Here is a 17952-nt window from a genome sequence, read left to right as displayed (position 1 = left end):
AGCAAGCAACATTGATGATAGTTTCATTCTCTCTCTTTCTCTCTCCTTGTCTTCAGGGGAGAGAGGGTAGCAGATGCCTTCAGATATCAAACTCATTGTCTATCAGGAGTTGCAAACTACAATGCTAACAGGGCCAGGTAAGAATTGTAAATAAAAACGGGTTAAATATTGGATGAAAAAGATTATAGGGGTATGGGGAATGTTAAGTCCTATCTAACACTACATTCAAAGAAAAGATCTTAAAAGTAGCCAGAGAGAAAAAGATAGATTAACTATAAAGGAACAACAGTTAGATCGAGTGACATAAGACTTCTTAATTAGCAAAAATGGGATCCAGGAAATGTATTATCTTCAAACTTATAAGAGTCTAAAAAGTAAATGTCAACCTGGAATTGAAGATCCAGCAAAGCGATCTCACAAAAAAATAAGAGTAAAGAAAATTTCAAACCAAAAAACAAAACAAAACCTCAAAAAGTTCATCCCAAATTAATACCACTAAAGTAATTATCAAAGGATATATCTGAAGACGAAAACAATGATCTCAGAAGTGAGGCATCAGTTGTAAGGAAGAATGGTGAGCAAGGCAAATAGGTAAATATAAAATTTTTTTAAAATAACACTGTATAAATAAAACAATACTAAGCAAGACAAGATTATGGATAACTACATGTTAGATAGGAGATAAGTACTTTAAAAAGAATCCAGTACTTTAACTTTTAATTTCAAGTTTCTTTGCCAAGATATTACAATAAATACTGTTTTATATATGGCTTACATTAAAATAGGAAATCAGATTTTCTGAAGGTTGATCACTTGCTGAATTTAAAATCATCATTAATTGTTGGATAGTGTTCATAACAGTCCTAGAGGGGAAAAAAATAGGAAAATGTATTAAGCAATGAAGGGAGAAAAAAGGAAAAAAATGAAATGTTTTCTATCCCCCAAGTTAAACGTGTCTTCAAATACACTGCCTCCCGCTTGTCTTTACATTCCCTCAAATAAGACTGTGGTTTATAAGAAATTACATTTCACTTAAATCTTTAAGAAAATATGTATTCACAATCAATAAGTTTATAGTTATAGAATGGATATACTTATTTACTAATAAAACTACACATCAATAAAATAGTGGCATTATTTTTAGGAGAAACTATATAAACTGGCAACAAAATGGTATTGTTTTAAGAAAACATTGTTGCAATCAAATGTTAAATATTTTCAAACTAAAGACAATAAGATAGCAACTCAAGTAAAGAATCAGATGATTCTTCTTTACAGAGACCTTCAAGAAGAAAGGATACTAAGATCCTGGATACATTTAAAAGTCACCATTTTCAAAGCATAAAATTAGGTCAATCTCTTAAGATCTCATTAATTCTATAATTTTATGTGTGTGTATATGAAGGGGGCAGTATATGGTAAATATCAATATTACAATTTTGGAGTAGCTGAACATTTGGGATACTTTAATTATGCAAAGAACTGTAGACTGTTTAGGGCTGAAAAGATCCTCAAATATTATTTAGTAAAATATGCTCAGTGTTCTCAACTAAGCATGTGTAAACCAGTATTTACCTTCCTCATCTTTCTTTTCTTTTTCTTTTTTTTTTCTTTTTTCTTTCTTTCTTTTTTTTTTTTTTTTTTTTTTATTTGAGAAGGAGTCTTGCTCTGTCGCCCAGGCTGGAGCGCAGTGGCACAATCTTGGCTCACTGCAACCTCCACTTCCCGGGTTCAAGCGATTCTCCTGCCTCAGCCTCCTGATTATCTAGGATTACAGATGCCCACCACCACACTGGACTAATTTTTGTATTTTTAGTAGAGACGGGGTTTTGCCATGTTGCCCAGGCTGGTTTCAAACTTCTGCCCTCAGGTGATGTGCCCACCTTGGCCTCCCAAAGTGCCAGGATTACAGGCATGAGCCACCACACCTGGCCTCGCCTTTCAAATATATTACAACACAGCTTCTATATGCTTCTGTGTCCACTAACCATATTTAAGCTACAGTGATTGAAGCCACATATGACCAACTGGTAAAAACAAAAGACTTTTCTCATTTGTTCTAATACTTGACCTTCCTTGAAGCATTTGACACTGTTAGAGAAACACTTGCTCTTAATGAAACTCCCTCCCTCCCTCAGCTTTCTTGGCTTCACTCTCTGCGCTTCCCAACCACACTTCCCATTCTCTAGAACAGCGGTCCCCAATCTTTTTGGTAACACGGACTGGTTTCATGGAAGACAATTTTTCTTCCATGGGAAGAAAAGAGGGTAGGGGGAATAGTTTTGAACTGTTCTACCTCAGATCATCAGCCATTAAATTCTCATAAGGAGTACACAATCTAGATCCCTCACATGCGCAGTTCACAATAGGGTTCACGCACCTACGGGAATCTAATTCCACCGCTGATCTGACAGGACTTGTAGAGCTCAGGCGGTAATGCTCGCTTGTCTGTCCACCACTCACCTCCTGCTGTATGGCCCGGTTCGTAAGGGGACACAGACTGGTCCCTGGCCCAGGAGTTGGGGACCCCTGCTCTAGAACCTCACAACTTCTATCTAGTCCTTAATGCTAGCATCCTTTAGGCTTCAGCCCTTAGCCACTGACTCTTGCCATTATGCACCCTCACTTCAAGCAATCTCATTTTTTTTTATGGTTTTAACTCCCCTGATGATTCCCAAATCTATAGAAGACTATCCTACTGCTTACTAGATAGCTTCTTCAGAAATGCCTCTAGAACAATATTCTAAGTATGAATTCATCAAATATTTATCAAATCTGTTATTGTTCCTTCATTCCCACTACTACCATTGGGTCAGATCTTTAAAACCTCTCAAGTAAACTGCTGCAACAGACAAGTCCAGAGATTTTCATATACTATGTCTGTGGTAGTAAGGCCGAGGCATATTCCTCAGTGGACACACAATTTTTTAAAAGAAAAATCAAAACAAAATTCCTCAGTTTATTCTAATTTGCACACCTGGTTAAGAACCACTGAGACAGACTGACAGGTTTATTTCTCACTTTTTCTTATTCTCCTCAGTCTATCCCCCCCACAGACTATTACCATGTGAACTTGCAAAAATTATGTCTGATTTTATCCTTACCCCTGCTTAACATCCATTTATAGCACAGGCTCTATCATACACATGCTACAGTCCAAATTTGTGAGTATGGCATATAAGGCCCCTCATATCTAGCACCCACTCTCCTCTCCTGTGACTTCCTACTCTCATTTTACAGTCAATCAATACAGAGCTGCTAATAGTTTCCCAGACACATTGTGTTATGTGATATTATGAAATACACGTTTGGTCTTTGACCCCATATCCTGACATACAACTCCTAAAATACTTAGAAACTCCAGTGATGTCTTTTTGTGTGCTAATGAATTGACATAGCTGGCAGCCCCTAGGAAGCTTCTGGATGGGGGCTGGTCACTAGAAAGCCCAAAGCAGAGTTAGAGGATTGGAACCTTCGACCCTAGCCCCCAACCTCTGGGGAGGGGAGGGAAGCTGAAGGTTAGGTTGATAATCAATAGCCAATGATTTAATCTGTCATGGCTATGCAATGAGGCCTCCATAAAAACCCAAAATGGCAGGGTTCAGAGAACTTCCGGAGAGCTGAAAACGTGGAGGCTCCTGGACAGCTGTCTGGCCAGGGAGGGCATAGAAGCTTCCCATCCCATCCCCCATACCTCATCCTATGCATCTTTACATCCGTATCCTTTGTAATATCATCTATAATAGACCAGTAAACAGAAGTGTTTCTTTGAGTTTTGTGAACCACTCTAGCAAATTAATCGAACCTAAGAGGTGTCATGGGATCCCCAACTTGAAGCCCTTTGGTCAGAAGATCCAAAAATCCAGACTTGCAACTGGCATCTGAAGTTGGGGCCAGTTTTGGGGACTGAGCCCTCAACCCGTGGGATCTGACACTGTCTCCAGGTAACCAGTGTCAGAAGTAAATTAGAGGACACCCAGCTGGGGACTGCTGCAGAACTGATTGCTTGTTTCTTGGTGAGGAAAACTTGCCCACATTTGGTCACATAATGTTGTACAAATGTGTTGATTCCAAATGTGTTGATTTCTGTGTTGATTGCTGTCGGTAGTGTGACAGCAGAGTTTTCTCCACTTACATGTTTCACACTTCCATACCTTTGAACATGCTGTTCCCATTCCCTAAAATCTTTATCCTGTGACAAAGGCCTTTACATGTTTCAAAATTCAGTTCAGACATTGCTTTATAGTCCCTTCTGTGTCATCTCAGTATCTTGTCCATAAGTATATACTATACTTATATGAAAATGTATTCATGTACATATTTATACAGTCATTTGAAATATATTACTGATTGCCTATTATGTATCAAGTATTATAACAGGTCCTAATTATTAGATAGTGAACAAAAAAGTTATGGTCTCTGTGATATGGAATTTTAAGGCTATTTTGGGTATTAGTAAAAAATAAGCAAACACAAATGAATCTATCAATATAAATTGGGATGCATGCTATAAAGAATGGAACAGGATGCTATGAGAAATAATAAAATACCTCAGAGAGAAACATATTTTCAAAAGCAATATTTGTGCTGAATGAAGAGTAGCAGTTGGTAATCCATGGAAAGAAAGTCCTAATTATTAGATAGTGAACAAAAAAGTTATAGTCTCTGTGATATGAAATTTTAAGGCTATTTTGGGTATTAGTAAAAAATAAGCAAACACAAATGAATCTATCAATATAAATTGGGATGCATGCTATAAAGAATGGAACAGGATGCTATGAGAAATAATAAAATACTACAGAGAGAAACATATTTTCCAAAGCAATATTTGTGCTGAATGAAGAGTAGCAGTTGGTAATCCATGGAAAGAAAAGGAGGAAGAGTTTCAAGAAGAGGGAATATCAAGAAGAGGGATACAAGGGTTTTCAAAGTACAAAAGAACTTGGAAATCCCAAGAAACTAAGAGAAGGCCAATGTGTGGCTAACACAGAGCAAGAAAGTAAACAAGATGAGGTTGGAGAGGCAACAGAAACCAGATCAGATAAGATCTTTTAGGCATTGTTAAGGAATTTGCATTGTATACCAATTGTAATGGGATGCAGTCAGAGGGTTTTAACAGCAAGGTGAATGTAACTGATTTACATTTCTAGGAGAAATTCTGGGGGCTTTATGGAGAATAGCTTTGATGGTGAGGAGACAGGAACAGTGAAGAGATCAGATGCAGGTAGTAGGCTACTGCAAAAAAATCCAAGAGAAAGAGAACGATGTCTTGGACAAGAGTTGGGAGAGCAGAAACGGAGAAAAGTAGATGAACTCAGGAAATATTTTGGAGGTAGATTATTCAACAAGCCTTGATAACAGATTTTGAGGTGGGAAATGAGTGAGGAAAAAGACATAAAAAATAGTTCTAATCCTTTTAGGTTGTATGCAGATCAAATAGTGATACTTTTAATTTTTTCTTTTTTATTTACTGAAATGGAACACATTCCTATTTTAGGTTATGCTCCTTAAGGATAGACAAAACTAGGTCCAATAACCGTATCTTCAGCAACTAGTAAAATGCCCAGCACACAAAGATTATACATATACATATTTTTTCTTTTCTTTTTTTTTTTTTTTGAGACAGAGTTTCGTTCTTGTCACCCAGGCTGAAGTACAATGGCACAATCTCAGCTCTCTGCAACCTCCGCCTCCTAGGTTCAAGCAATTCTCCTGCCTCAGCCTCCCGAGCAGCTGGGATTACAGGTGTGCACCACCTCACCCGGCTAATTTTGTATTTCTAGTAGAGATGGGGTTTCATCATATTGGCCAGGCTGGTCTCAAACTCCTGACCTCAGGTGATCTGCCCGCCTTGGTCTCCCAAAGTGCTGGGATTACAGGTGTGACCCATCGCACCTGGCCTTCAATATATATTTCTTACATGTATGTATCTATGAGTGGATACATGTATTTCTTACATGTATGTATGAATACATAAAGAAACATGTGAACAAATCTGAAACACTATAAAGCAATGAATAACAAAATTATAATATAATTAAAGTAGGAAAATTCATACCTAACTGGAGTGTGTGGAGGAATCACATTCACCTCTTCATCAAGGTTACTTTTTCGCGGTGTTCTCTGTGTTTCAAAACTAAATCACAATAAGCGAAGTCATTCACATACTGAAAATTTACAATTTGTGCTTTATGCATCAAAAAAGCAGTATAATGCTTCTGTTGTCTCATAAAATCATATAAAATGATAACTCAATAATAGATATGATAGAAAATAGATGACCCAACTGCTGCTTAAATAAAATCTTTTTCACTATTGTTTTTAATTGTGAGTCTCTTTCCATTATGCTTATGACAAAGAGGTATACCAACCATTATTTTTTTTAAAGTGAAAGTCAGATGCTTTCTCCCTGGTGGTATTGATAACCAAATTGTTCAGTATTAAAAAGCATTAAAACTCAAGTTTTTCAATGCATTATTCCTTCCAAAAACTTTATTTCCACTTAAATAAAATTTAAAACATTTTACTGTGTTTAACTTCTAAATTACGCATATTTTCAGTTTCATATTAAAAGAGTTCATGCTAAAGACACAAAATTAACTTTACTTATGATCAGTCAAAAATTTTAACAATCAGTCTCAACCATTCCAATTTTAGGTTTCTACATGATAATAAAAGAGACTACACTTTTGTATTAACTTTTTTTAATAAACCAGGCAGCAATAGTATATGAAAGGATAGTAATAAAATAGAGACCACTATTTGCAGAAACTAATTCCTTTAGACATTATCTTTAGGTGCACATTTTAAAAAATTATATTCAGTTAACTGCAAAAAGGTAACTGTTATAGGCACACAATTCACATTAAATCTATATTTGTAGATAAGTTATATGCTTAAAATACTGTTAAGCTTTTCTTTGTATAAAGACATTTGAAAGTAATTTGTTACAAATGATATCTAAAGGTCGCTAAGCTAAAAACTATATAATCTACCTATATCAGTATCAACCTATATCTAAGGCAAATCAATCAAATATACCATGTGCAATACCTGTCTATAGAATCAGTCTGAAGAGTCTTATCATGATCCAAAAATAATCTTGCATCTAGATCTTTATTTTTAAGATAAATTTCTTCATATCGTTTAGACAGACTTTCAACCTTGAAAGAAAAAAGTCACTGACAATTATCCTTTACATGTCATTACATCATTACATCTCTCAGAACACAGAGGCACAGATTTCATTAAAGAATTTTTGTACAATATACATTTAATTTTGCAATATACACTGAGTTTGCATGCAATATAAATAAGGTCTATCTAAAAGTGAGGTACAGAAAATTGCAATATTTGTTCAACTTTGATTTTAGGTCTATTTCATGCATATGAAAGATTTACTAGAATTTTACGTAGACAAAGATAACCAATGCTACAAAACAGTACCTAAGATAAAAATAGGTATTATTATAACTGTTTAACTGCCAAGATTTTCCAAACATTCTATATATGCTTTACTTTTAATCTTTTTTTTTTTTTTTTTTTTTTTTTTTGAGATGGAGTTTCGCTCTTTTGCCCAGGCTGGAGTGCAGTGGCACAATCTCAGCTCACTGCTACCTCCACCCACCGGGTTCAAGCGATGGGTTCTCCTGCTCAGCCTCCCAAGGAGCTGGGATTATAGGTACCTGCTACCACGCCCAGCTAATTTTTGTATTTTTAGTAGAGATGGGGTTTCACCATGTTGGCCAAGCTGGTCTTGAACTCCTGACCTCAGGTGATCCACCTGCCTCGGCCTCCCAAAGTACTAGGATTACAGGCGTGAGCCACCGTGCCTGGTCTACTTTTAATCTTTTATGTTTATCAATATAAAATATTTTTTCAAACATTATTGCAAATCCCCTTGATTACATATTCTACCAATGTTTTCTAAACCCTTTGGTTCACTCCAGTACCCTTCAGTCAAGCATCTTGGGCAAGAGAAAAGTTTATCAGTTCAATTAACACACTTGCACAATTTATTCCCAATCTTAGATACTTTTTCAATTGCTAGAATTTGTAAATCTTTCATCAGTTCTGATCCATAATTTTTAAATCATACTTTAAAAACCAATGCCCAAGAGAAAGCTATTGGCATGTCTTCTACTGTGACTTTTAATGCCAAAGTGATTCCAACCTGAGAGAAGTAAAATTGCATTCTAAAAGGAGAGATAGGAAGAAACCCAATTAAATGCAAACTTTTCATTAATCTTCATAAATGTATTAGATAGAACAGTAATCTGTGCTTGATTAAGTTTAATCATTGTTCCTGTCCTACCTTAGTTGAGGCACTAATTACCAGTCATCTATTGATTGGCTATATTATGTGAAATATTGGAGAAAAAGTAAAATTACTCTTAAGATTTATATTAAAACTGTAATCCTTCTAAAGGAAAAAAAAGATTGCTATAACAGATTTTAAAGTTATGAGCAGCCTATTTTTTGGTACCAAAAGTGGTAACAAGACTTATTAATATAACATTTGGTCCCTTCTTGCCTCTTCAGTACCATATTTTAATTGTTCTGCCCTGTATCCCAACCTTAATGAATTACTTAGAGTTCACTGAACAGACTATACTATCATACATCACTGCACCTTTGAATCTGTAATGTCCAACCCTTGTAAATGCTGTATCTGTAATGCTTACTCAGATTTGAAATCACATCACCTCTAAACTATTTTCCACAAAACCTATCAGCCCCAGTTTGGATTAGGTACTCTCCTTTGAGATATCGCAGAACCCTGTGAATACTTTTATCACAGTCTTGTAGACTCCTGTAATGGTCTATATCTTTGTCAGCCTCTCCCACTAGCACTTTAACGATAGTGACTGAGAGTGAAATCTCTGTATCCATAGCATCTAGCACATGTTTGACATATATTAAGCATTCAAAAAATATTTGTTGAATTAATAAATTAATTCAAAAACTAGCTATAAATTCAGGTTACAGAACTAGCAGTCTAGCTATTTTATTTCATGCCTTTTGGTCATAGTGACTAATACTAGGTGCTTCTAAAACACTGGTTTTGTTCTTCATCATTTATCACAGCATCCTTTTCTCCACATATTGCACCTTACCATGCAAAGCTCTGTTATTCTGTTCTCATTGGAAAGACATTTGTAGGAAAATGCGAAACAAAACAGATAGATGGATGGAATATCACAAAGGTAAAACACTTCTGCAATAGTCACAGTCATTTCAACAAATACATTTGTATTTTCAATTAAGTAGTTCCTAAAAGTCCTCAAAAGAGATGTTCTACAATATAGTAATGCCAATAATGTAGATGGCATTAATCATGGTTCCTACACTTAATGATGCTTACCAAAGCAAATGTAACTGTGTATATTTAGCTATTAATATTTAGCTATTTAATGGTATTTAGAAGTTTAAAAGTCTATACTTTGGGTTTTGAAAAATTTCAATAAAGATTGATTTCTAGTATAAATCACAAAATGATGCTAACACATTTGATTATCTACTCAAAAGCTTTTTGTTACTATACAAAAGTTAGTTTCACCACAATTCTACTTGGCTAGATTCTTCTTGGGCAAAAAAAAAATTTTTGATACACAGTAAATTGATCTAAGAAAGTTAGACAATTATCCTCCCTCCATAGTCTCAAAACATTAATATTTTATTAAATTTCCTTTCAGATTACCTCTGGAAGTCCATTAGATGTTACAAGTCCAAGAGAATTCATAAAAGGTATAAAATTTTTGAAATAAACATTTTTCACCTGAAAAAGATGAAGTTACAACATGATCATTAAAATGTAAAACCAAATCTAATCTCTCTCACTATTAACACTAGAATGAAAGTGTTAACTGACATTTTATCAATGACATCCATTCAAGATAGTGTAATATTTATAATTAATTCAATTATTTACTTTTTAATGCATATGAAGGTAAGTAGGAAACTGTTAAAGAAATGGGATTTATGAGAAGAGAACCCCTTGAAACCAATTTCAATATTCCACATTTAACAAATGATAAAAAGACAGGACACTCAAAAAAATTAAGCAACTTGACTCGTGGCAGAGTTTGAATTAAAATCCAGTCTGTCTACCACCAAAGCCAAGGCTTTTCTACATTGCCTCTGATTTCTCTCTAGAGTATATTTTTGGACATTTCACTCATAGGTCATCTGATATCTGCTCAGAAAATATCAAGTCAATTTTTAAGCATAAATTAAAAAAAAAAATTTCACACCCAAAATTAATACCCAATAATTCATTTCAAAACCAAATTATTCAGTGGTGTCTTCTGATAGAGAAAACTTCTTAATTTTCATGTACTTAAATTTATTAATTGTTTCCTTTATAGGCTGTGGGTTTTGTGACCTGATTAAGAAATATTTATCAGGCCGGGCGCGGTGGCTCATGCCTGTAATCCCAGCACTTTGGGAGGCCGAAGCAGGCGGATCACTTGAGGTACGGAGTTCGAGGCCAGCCTGACCGACGTGGAGAAGCCCCGCCTCTACTAAAAATACAAAAAAAAAATAACTGGGCGTGGTGGCACACGCCTGTAATCCCAGCTATTCAGGAGGTTGAGGCAGGAGAATTGCTTGAACCCAGGAGGCGGAGGTTGCGGTGAGCCGTCATTGCACCATTGCACTCTAGCCTAGGCAACAAGAGCAGAACTCCGTTTCAAAAAAAAAAAAGGAAAAGAAAAAGAAAAGAAATATTTACCTACTTTTTGATAATAAAACTTTTTTCTATCAAAAAATTAGAAATAAAAATGTTTTGTGGGAGTATACGTGGTTTTATGCAAAAGCACCCTATAATTAATATGGATCTAAAAAAAACCATACACACACACACTCAGAAAACCTGGAGTTATATTCCTGGCCATTTTATACTTGCAGTGTGTTAACAGAATTTTAAACAATTTGCTTTTCTTTCTTTATCTTCCTTGCCAAACTTGGAGTTTACATTTATTAAGGTGGGAGTAATTTAATATCAGTTCCTACCTCTATTTCCTAAATAAGTTATAAGAATTAAGTCTCTGAAATACTTATTAGTTTTGTTTCCTAATTAGCTTACATTTACCTAGAATATTTATAACGTAACTAGTTCTAATTAACCAATTAGTATGGCTAAACATATTGTTAGTATGACTAAACAATAGTTATATAACAATAAACAAACCAATTAGTTATATATTAGGTATATAAACCATAAATTATATATAAACCATATATATACCATAAATTAACCAATCAAAATGACTAACCAATAGTTGTATAACCATAAGTGCAATATGTAGTTAATGAAGTGTCAGTTAAAATACCACCTAAGCTTTTAACTGACTGTACTTTAAAAATCATAACTATGAAGATTCTAAATTGTAAGAAATTCCTTAAAATTAAAAGTAGAAAAATGGTTTATTCCTAATCTTAAAAATGAAATTTTTCAAGTAGTTCTGAAATCCAGATAATTAACAATCAGGAATCAGAAAATTACATTTGCTGCTATTCATTATCTTATGAATAAGCAACAAACCCAGAGTAAAAAGAAACATTTCAACTACATTTGTCAGCTTATTTATAAAGATAATTTGTAATTCTAGAAAAAGAAAGCATATATATTTATATGTATATAAGTATACATATTTATATGTACTATTAATATTTCTACATAATATGTTTTCTTTTCCAGAATTTCTTTTTTAGAATATATAAAGTTGATATATCTATATCTATACAAAGTTGACTCTTGAAAAATGCAGGGTAAGTTAGAGGTGTCAGTTCCCCATGCAGTAAAAACATCTGTGTATAACTTTTTTATTTTTTATTATTTTCTTAGAGAAGGGGTCTCTCTATATTGCCTAGGCTGGAGTGTAGTGGCTATTCACAGGTGCCATCACATGCATTACAGCTTCGAACGCTTGGGCTCAAGCCATCCTTCCACCTCAGCCTCCCAAGTAGCTGAGACTACAGGTCTATCGATTACTTTTGAGTACCCAAAATTTAACTAACAGCCTACTGTTGACTGGAAGCCAACCAATAACATAAAGATTTGATGCACATATATTTTGTATATGTACTATATATACATACTATATATATATCATCTTATGATAAAAATAGAGAAAAGAAAATATTAGGAAAATTGTAAGAAGAGAAAATACATTTACAGTAAGTTTATGTCATCTGTTAACAAAAATCATCTGCCTGAGACAGCAGGCAACTGAAGCTATAGACCTCAATCTACAGTACTTATCAAGTAATTCAACTTTTTCTTGTAACGTCATGATTTTTCTCTGCTTCTTGGGAAAAATTCCAGCATCACTAGTGCAACTCCTCATGGGTCCTATGGTGTTATTCAAAGTTTATGGTATTGCACTCAACATGATAAAAAATAGTGAAAACCTCAAGAAGTCACTTTTTATTGCAATATTCAATTTATTGGAAAGATGAACTGCTCACATGGAGATGATTAGTGTCACGGGGCAGCTTTTTAAGTGGATACAACACTTGAGCTTACCGCAATAGCAACAGGCTACAAAATTATTACAATAGTACAATATGGACTAGTTAATTTTATGAAATTATGACTTAATATTGCATCTTCATGTTTGTTTACATTTCTTGTGATTGCAAATGGCACCATGTACAGTCTGTGCTTGTATAAGTTTTGATAAATTTTAACTTTTTAAATAGATTTGTATATATTTTATGGTATAGTAAATGATAAAATAGACTAGTATCTACATATATTTTATGCATTCATGACATGCCTTTTTCTTAATTTTTTCAGTATTTCTAGGCTACATGGTTTGCTACAAGTTTTTTCAAATTATTGCAAATCTCCAAAAATTTTTCTAATATATGTAATTAAATAAATCTGTGTGTAAATGGGCCCATGCAATTCAAACCTGTTGTTCAAGAGTTAACTGTATATTTGTTGAAATTAGCAAGCCATAGTGCAAAAACTATGATATATCTTGATAAATCATTCTAATACTTCTTAAACTAGATTTTAGGACTACACTCCCATTCCTTCCCAAAGTTAACAGAGAAATTTCAAAGATGTAACATTTTTTACTGCTATCTGGTGTTAGTGATTGTGGACAATAAAACAAATTATGAAAAAAACTGTATGGTAAAAAGGAAAGAAGCAGTAGTACCAGATATCCCAAAGTCTAATGGAGACTCTGTTAATAATAAGCTATCAGTCCCTGGAAGCTTGTTTACTCATTATAAAAAGGAGATTTAATACATTATTTGTAAGATTCCTTGGAAGAGCCACATTCTGTGAGCAAGATAAGTAATTCATATGTATTCTCCAGCAGTTATTATGTGCTGTAATATTTAGAAAGAGAGTAATTATAGAAGGCCAAACAGAAATTTAATGTCGGTATCACTTATCACTAAACCAAAACACTAGAGCACTAGAGTTTTCTAAGCAGGGCTTTTTTGGTTGGTTGGTTTGTTTTTAGAGACATAGTCTCACTCTGACGCCCACGCTGGAGTGCAGTCGTGCAATCATGGCTCACTGTAACCTCAAACTTCTGGGCTCAAGCAGTCCTTTTGCCTCAGTCTCCCAAGTAGCTGGCACTACAGGCACATGCCACCATGCCCAGCTCATTTTTTTAAATATGTATTTTGTAGAGACGGAGTCTCACTATGTTGTTCAGGCTGGTTTAGACCACCCGGCCTCAAGAAATCCTCCCACTTCAGCCTCCCAAATTGCTGGGATTACAGGTGTGAGCCACCACGCCCAGCCTTGGTAGGGTATTTTAAAACATTAGGGGTATCAGTAACCTCAGAGGAATAAAATAAAAAACTACATTTGAAAACTATTGTCTTGATTATATACTTTTCAGTGATTCCAGAGTGAGGGAGCTACTCTCTTTAAACTCAAAGTAACTAAATATAACAAATTAATTTTTTCTAAATATTTTATTACTGCAAAAGAGTTAGCACTAATTACAAAAAACATGCTCATCACAAAAGAAGTAAATATTGTTAGGGAGAACTTACATCTAAATCTACTTTAACTGTTTTAAAGAAATCATGAAGTTAAATTACCTCATCTATATTACATTCATGTTCTTTACAGAGAACTTCAATAATTCTTGTATCATTTTCTAGTTGTTTTGCTATCCGTGCACTCCTGTTCTGGCCTCGCCTGGGTGTTCGAGGTGAACCATTAATGGGTATAACAGCTGTTTCTGTAAAAGTGGTAGATTAGATAAGAACAATTGTACATCCATCATATAAAATAATGAAGTATTCTAACTATAACTTAGGTCAAAAATAATCTTGGACTACTTTTACTTATTAGAAGGATAACAATTTCATCCATATCTACTACAAATTGTGTACTAATATTAGTTTTTGTCATCCCTCGTCTACTCTGCTCCCAAACAGCCCAAAAAGAACTGTAAACTACAGTCTCATAAACAAATACAAAGAGAAGGCATACAAATAGCCAACTTTCAAACTAAATCTAAGTGCATCTTAGTCTGCAAGAGGAAAAAAATGTTTTCTGTCTTAGAGTCTTAAAAATAATTAGCAAATATTTCTGAATTCAATTTCTAGACATAGCATAAAAACAATATTTTAAGTTTTAGTAAATTATGATGTCTTTAAGAGATAGGTATAAATATATTATAGTAAATATAATAATATGATAATAAACTGTGATTTTAAAAAATCTCCTGGATTATTTTGAGCATTCCCAATCCAAACTAAATACAGGTTCAGCTATTAAAAATATTACAGATGGCCAGGTGTGGTGGATCACGCCTGTAGTCCCAGTACTTTGGGAGGCCAAGGCAGGTGGATCACGAGGTCAGGAGTTCAAGACCAGCCTGGCCGACATGGTGAAACCCCGTTTCTACTAAAAATACAAAAATTAGCTAGGCGTGATGCTGCATGCCCATAGTCCCAGCTACTCGCGAGGCTGAAGCAGGAGAATTGCTTGAACCCAGGAGACAGAGGTTGCAGTGAGCCGAGATCATGCCACTGCACTCCAGGCCTGGGCAACAGAGTGAGACTCTGTCTTGGAAAAAAAAAAAAAAATTACAGATGATTAAGTATAAAAAGTATGTATTGCCTCTAGATCCAATCAACAACTTACAAGAAATTGAGAGGACAGAGGAACATGTTAAACTATACCACAGAATATGATTAGCAAAAACCACACTGTGGAAAACTCAAGACAATCTGATTATTTAAAAAAAAAATTACAAGGAAAAAAAGAAAGGATGGAAGAGAAACTTTTAAAAGAGTTTTTAAAACATGTCAACCAATCACAAAGTATAAATCTTATTTTGATTCTGATACAGTCAACCTGTAAAAAAAAAATTTAATTATTTTTATAAGAAAATCTGAGTACTTTGTAGATATTCAGTAATATTAACGAGTCACTATTTATTGATTTTTAGGTGTGATAACAAACGGCACTGTAATTACACTTTTTTAAAAGTATTTTTTAGAGATACATACTGAGATGTATAAGGATGAAATGGTATGCAAAAATGTGCTTCAAAATAACAGCTGGGGGAACTGAGCAGGCGATGGGGCTACAGATTAACTGTAAGTTATCTGTTGAAGTTACATGATAAGTACATGGAGGCTTATTATACTACTGTCTATTTTTGTATTCATTTGAAATTCTCTACAACAAAAGTTAATTAAGAGTTACCATATTCGGTCAGCTCAATAATACCTCATGCTGATTTCTCTTTAACAGAGCACTTAGAGAATTCAAATGTACATTTGAATTATCCAAAAGAACAAAGATTGTCAACCTAAAGTAACTTGCAACATCAATTTATTAAGTTACAACATTGAAAAAAAGTGAGAAAAGGGTATATAAAGGAAATTTATAAAATTTGGGAGAAAATTTGAAGTATATTTGTTTTCTATATAGAAGTTTTTTTTTCTTTCTTTCTTTGCATGCAGTTTCTGCTAAATGATAGTTTCTGCCTACTCTGCCAAACCATGTTCAACACACTTTCAAAATTCTGCTCCAGACTTCATTTTTCCACTAAATTCTTGTTCACAAAGTTTAATGAGGCTTCATCCTTCCACCCATTTCAACACTTTGAAACATCCATGTTATCTATTATTTTTAGCATTAATACTTTCATCATTTCAGAAGCAAGGAGTTAGTCTGACCTTAGGAAAGTTTACAGTTTTCTGTATGTAATAATATAAGTGACTTTGAAATCCTACTCTTGAGGCCATGAAAGGAAGCAATTCTAGGTTAAAAGGAATATACCTTACTCATACTTCTTTTTTTTTTTTTTTTTGAGACGGAGTCTCCCTCTGTCGCCCAGGCTGGAGTGCAGTGGCCGGATCTCAGCTCACTGCAAGCTCCTCCTCCCGGGTTTACACCATTCTCCTGCCTCAGCCTCCCAAGTAGCTGGGACTATAGGCGCCCGCCACCTCGCCCAGCTAGTTTTTTGTATTTTTTAGTAGAGACGGGGTTTCACCGTGTTAGCCAGGATGGTCTCGATCTCCTGACCTCGTGATCCGCCCGTCTCGGCCTCCCAAAGTGCTGGGATTACAGGCTTGAGCCACCGAGCCCAGCCACTCATACTTCTTTAATGCTATCTAATTATATTAGCAAGTTATTTTTATTTACATGTACTTCCCATCTCATCACTCATCACCCACTGAAATAGTATGAGTTACAGCTTATATACAAAAAAAAACATAGTTATTACAACATCCAATAGTAATAAAAACTTAGTTAAGCTGTTTCCCATATAATAGGCCACTCTTCCCACACAATTTCATTCATATCTTTTTCTTGTTTCTTGCTTTTCTTCACTGGGCATGCCCTCTCCCAACATATTTACTGAGAATGCCTTTCCCCAATCCTAACCAGTCTTCCATGTTAATTTCAAATACTACTTCTTTTATACAGTATCCTTTGGTCTTCCACAGCTGGAAAAACTTTCTTGTCTCCTGAACCTCCATTTGTTGTATTTTGACCCAAACCACTTTCTACCATATACTCTAATCATTTGTTTACATGTCTTATCTTTCCTTCTATAACTTACACTACTTAAGGGCAAAGTCCAAGTCTGATTTATTTTTTATCATCCTGTCAGCCTTAGAACCATGTTTGGTACCCACTAGACATTCAATAAGCAACTGCCGAATGAGAAAGTAAAAGGGGCATAAATTAAATACTTACTATATGGTTCTTTGAGCAACACAGGAGGTGAGAGTTTAATAAAATAGTCAAGGACACATAGCATTAACTGAAATGAAATCACCAGATCATCTTCCATTTGTAATACTTCCCCTGAAAAAAAAAATTTTACATTTTTAAAGAAAGTTAGAGATTCAGATCTCTGTATCAGAGAAAATTGTAGGGTAGAGTATATCCATAAATTCATTCCTTCAACTATGAGCATGGTAAAGATTTTCTTTCTTTTTTTTGCAAAAAGAAATCTGTTTCAAAAGGTATAAAATATATAAAATAGAAATATATAAAGTTATGGAGTTATAAATCAAGTGTTAAGTCTACTATGAGAATTTTACATTTAAGTATTTCTATAATAATTCTGTATGTCTAAAATCATTATAAATTTTGCTTTTTAAAATTTATTTGGGCCGGGTGTGGTGGCTCACGCCTGTAATCCCAGCACTTTGGGAGGCCGAGATGGGCGGATCACTAGGTCAGGAGATCAAGATCATCCTGGCTAACACAGTGAAACCCGGTCTCTACTAAAAATACAAAAAATTAGGCCGGGCGCGGTGGCTCAAGCCTATAATCCCAGCACTTTGGGAGGCCGAGACGGGTGGATCACAAGGTCAGGAGATCGAGACCATCCTGGCTAACACGGTGAAACCCCGTCTCTACTAAAAATTACAAAAAACTAGCCGGGCGAGGTGGCAGGCGCCTGTAGTCCCAGCTACTCGGGAGGCTGAGGCAGGAGAATG

The 17952-nt window shown here is 34.7% G+C and overlaps 1 protein-coding gene across 1 annotated transcript in view; it reads right to left on the bottom strand.

Annotated features, from left to right (window-relative positions):
* Nucleotides 1-17952, bottom strand: part of RB1 (RB transcriptional corepressor 1) — a 170860-nt gene that overhangs the window by 93029 nt on the left and 59879 nt on the right. The window contains exons 7-12 of the mRNA XM_025364229.1: nucleotides 17201-17311; nucleotides 14077-14219; nucleotides 9701-9778; nucleotides 7054-7163; nucleotides 6059-6136; nucleotides 776-863 (exon numbers count right to left, since the gene is read on the bottom strand). Of these exons, the coding sequence (XP_025220014.1) occupies nucleotides 776-863; nucleotides 6059-6136; nucleotides 7054-7163; nucleotides 9701-9778; nucleotides 14077-14219; nucleotides 17201-17311 (608 nt within the window). The remainder of the gene's footprint in view (nucleotides 1-775; nucleotides 864-6058; nucleotides 6137-7053; nucleotides 7164-9700; nucleotides 9779-14076; nucleotides 14220-17200; nucleotides 17312-17952) is intronic.

Source organism: Theropithecus gelada, chromosome 17 (assembly GCF_003255815.1).
Source record: "Theropithecus gelada isolate Dixy chromosome 17, Tgel_1.0, whole genome shotgun sequence".
NCBI classification, from domain to species: Eukaryota; Metazoa; Chordata; class Mammalia; order Primates; family Cercopithecidae; genus Theropithecus; species Theropithecus gelada.
Note: the sequence above shows the minus strand (reverse complement) of the source record. Positions and strands in the feature narration are given on the sequence as shown.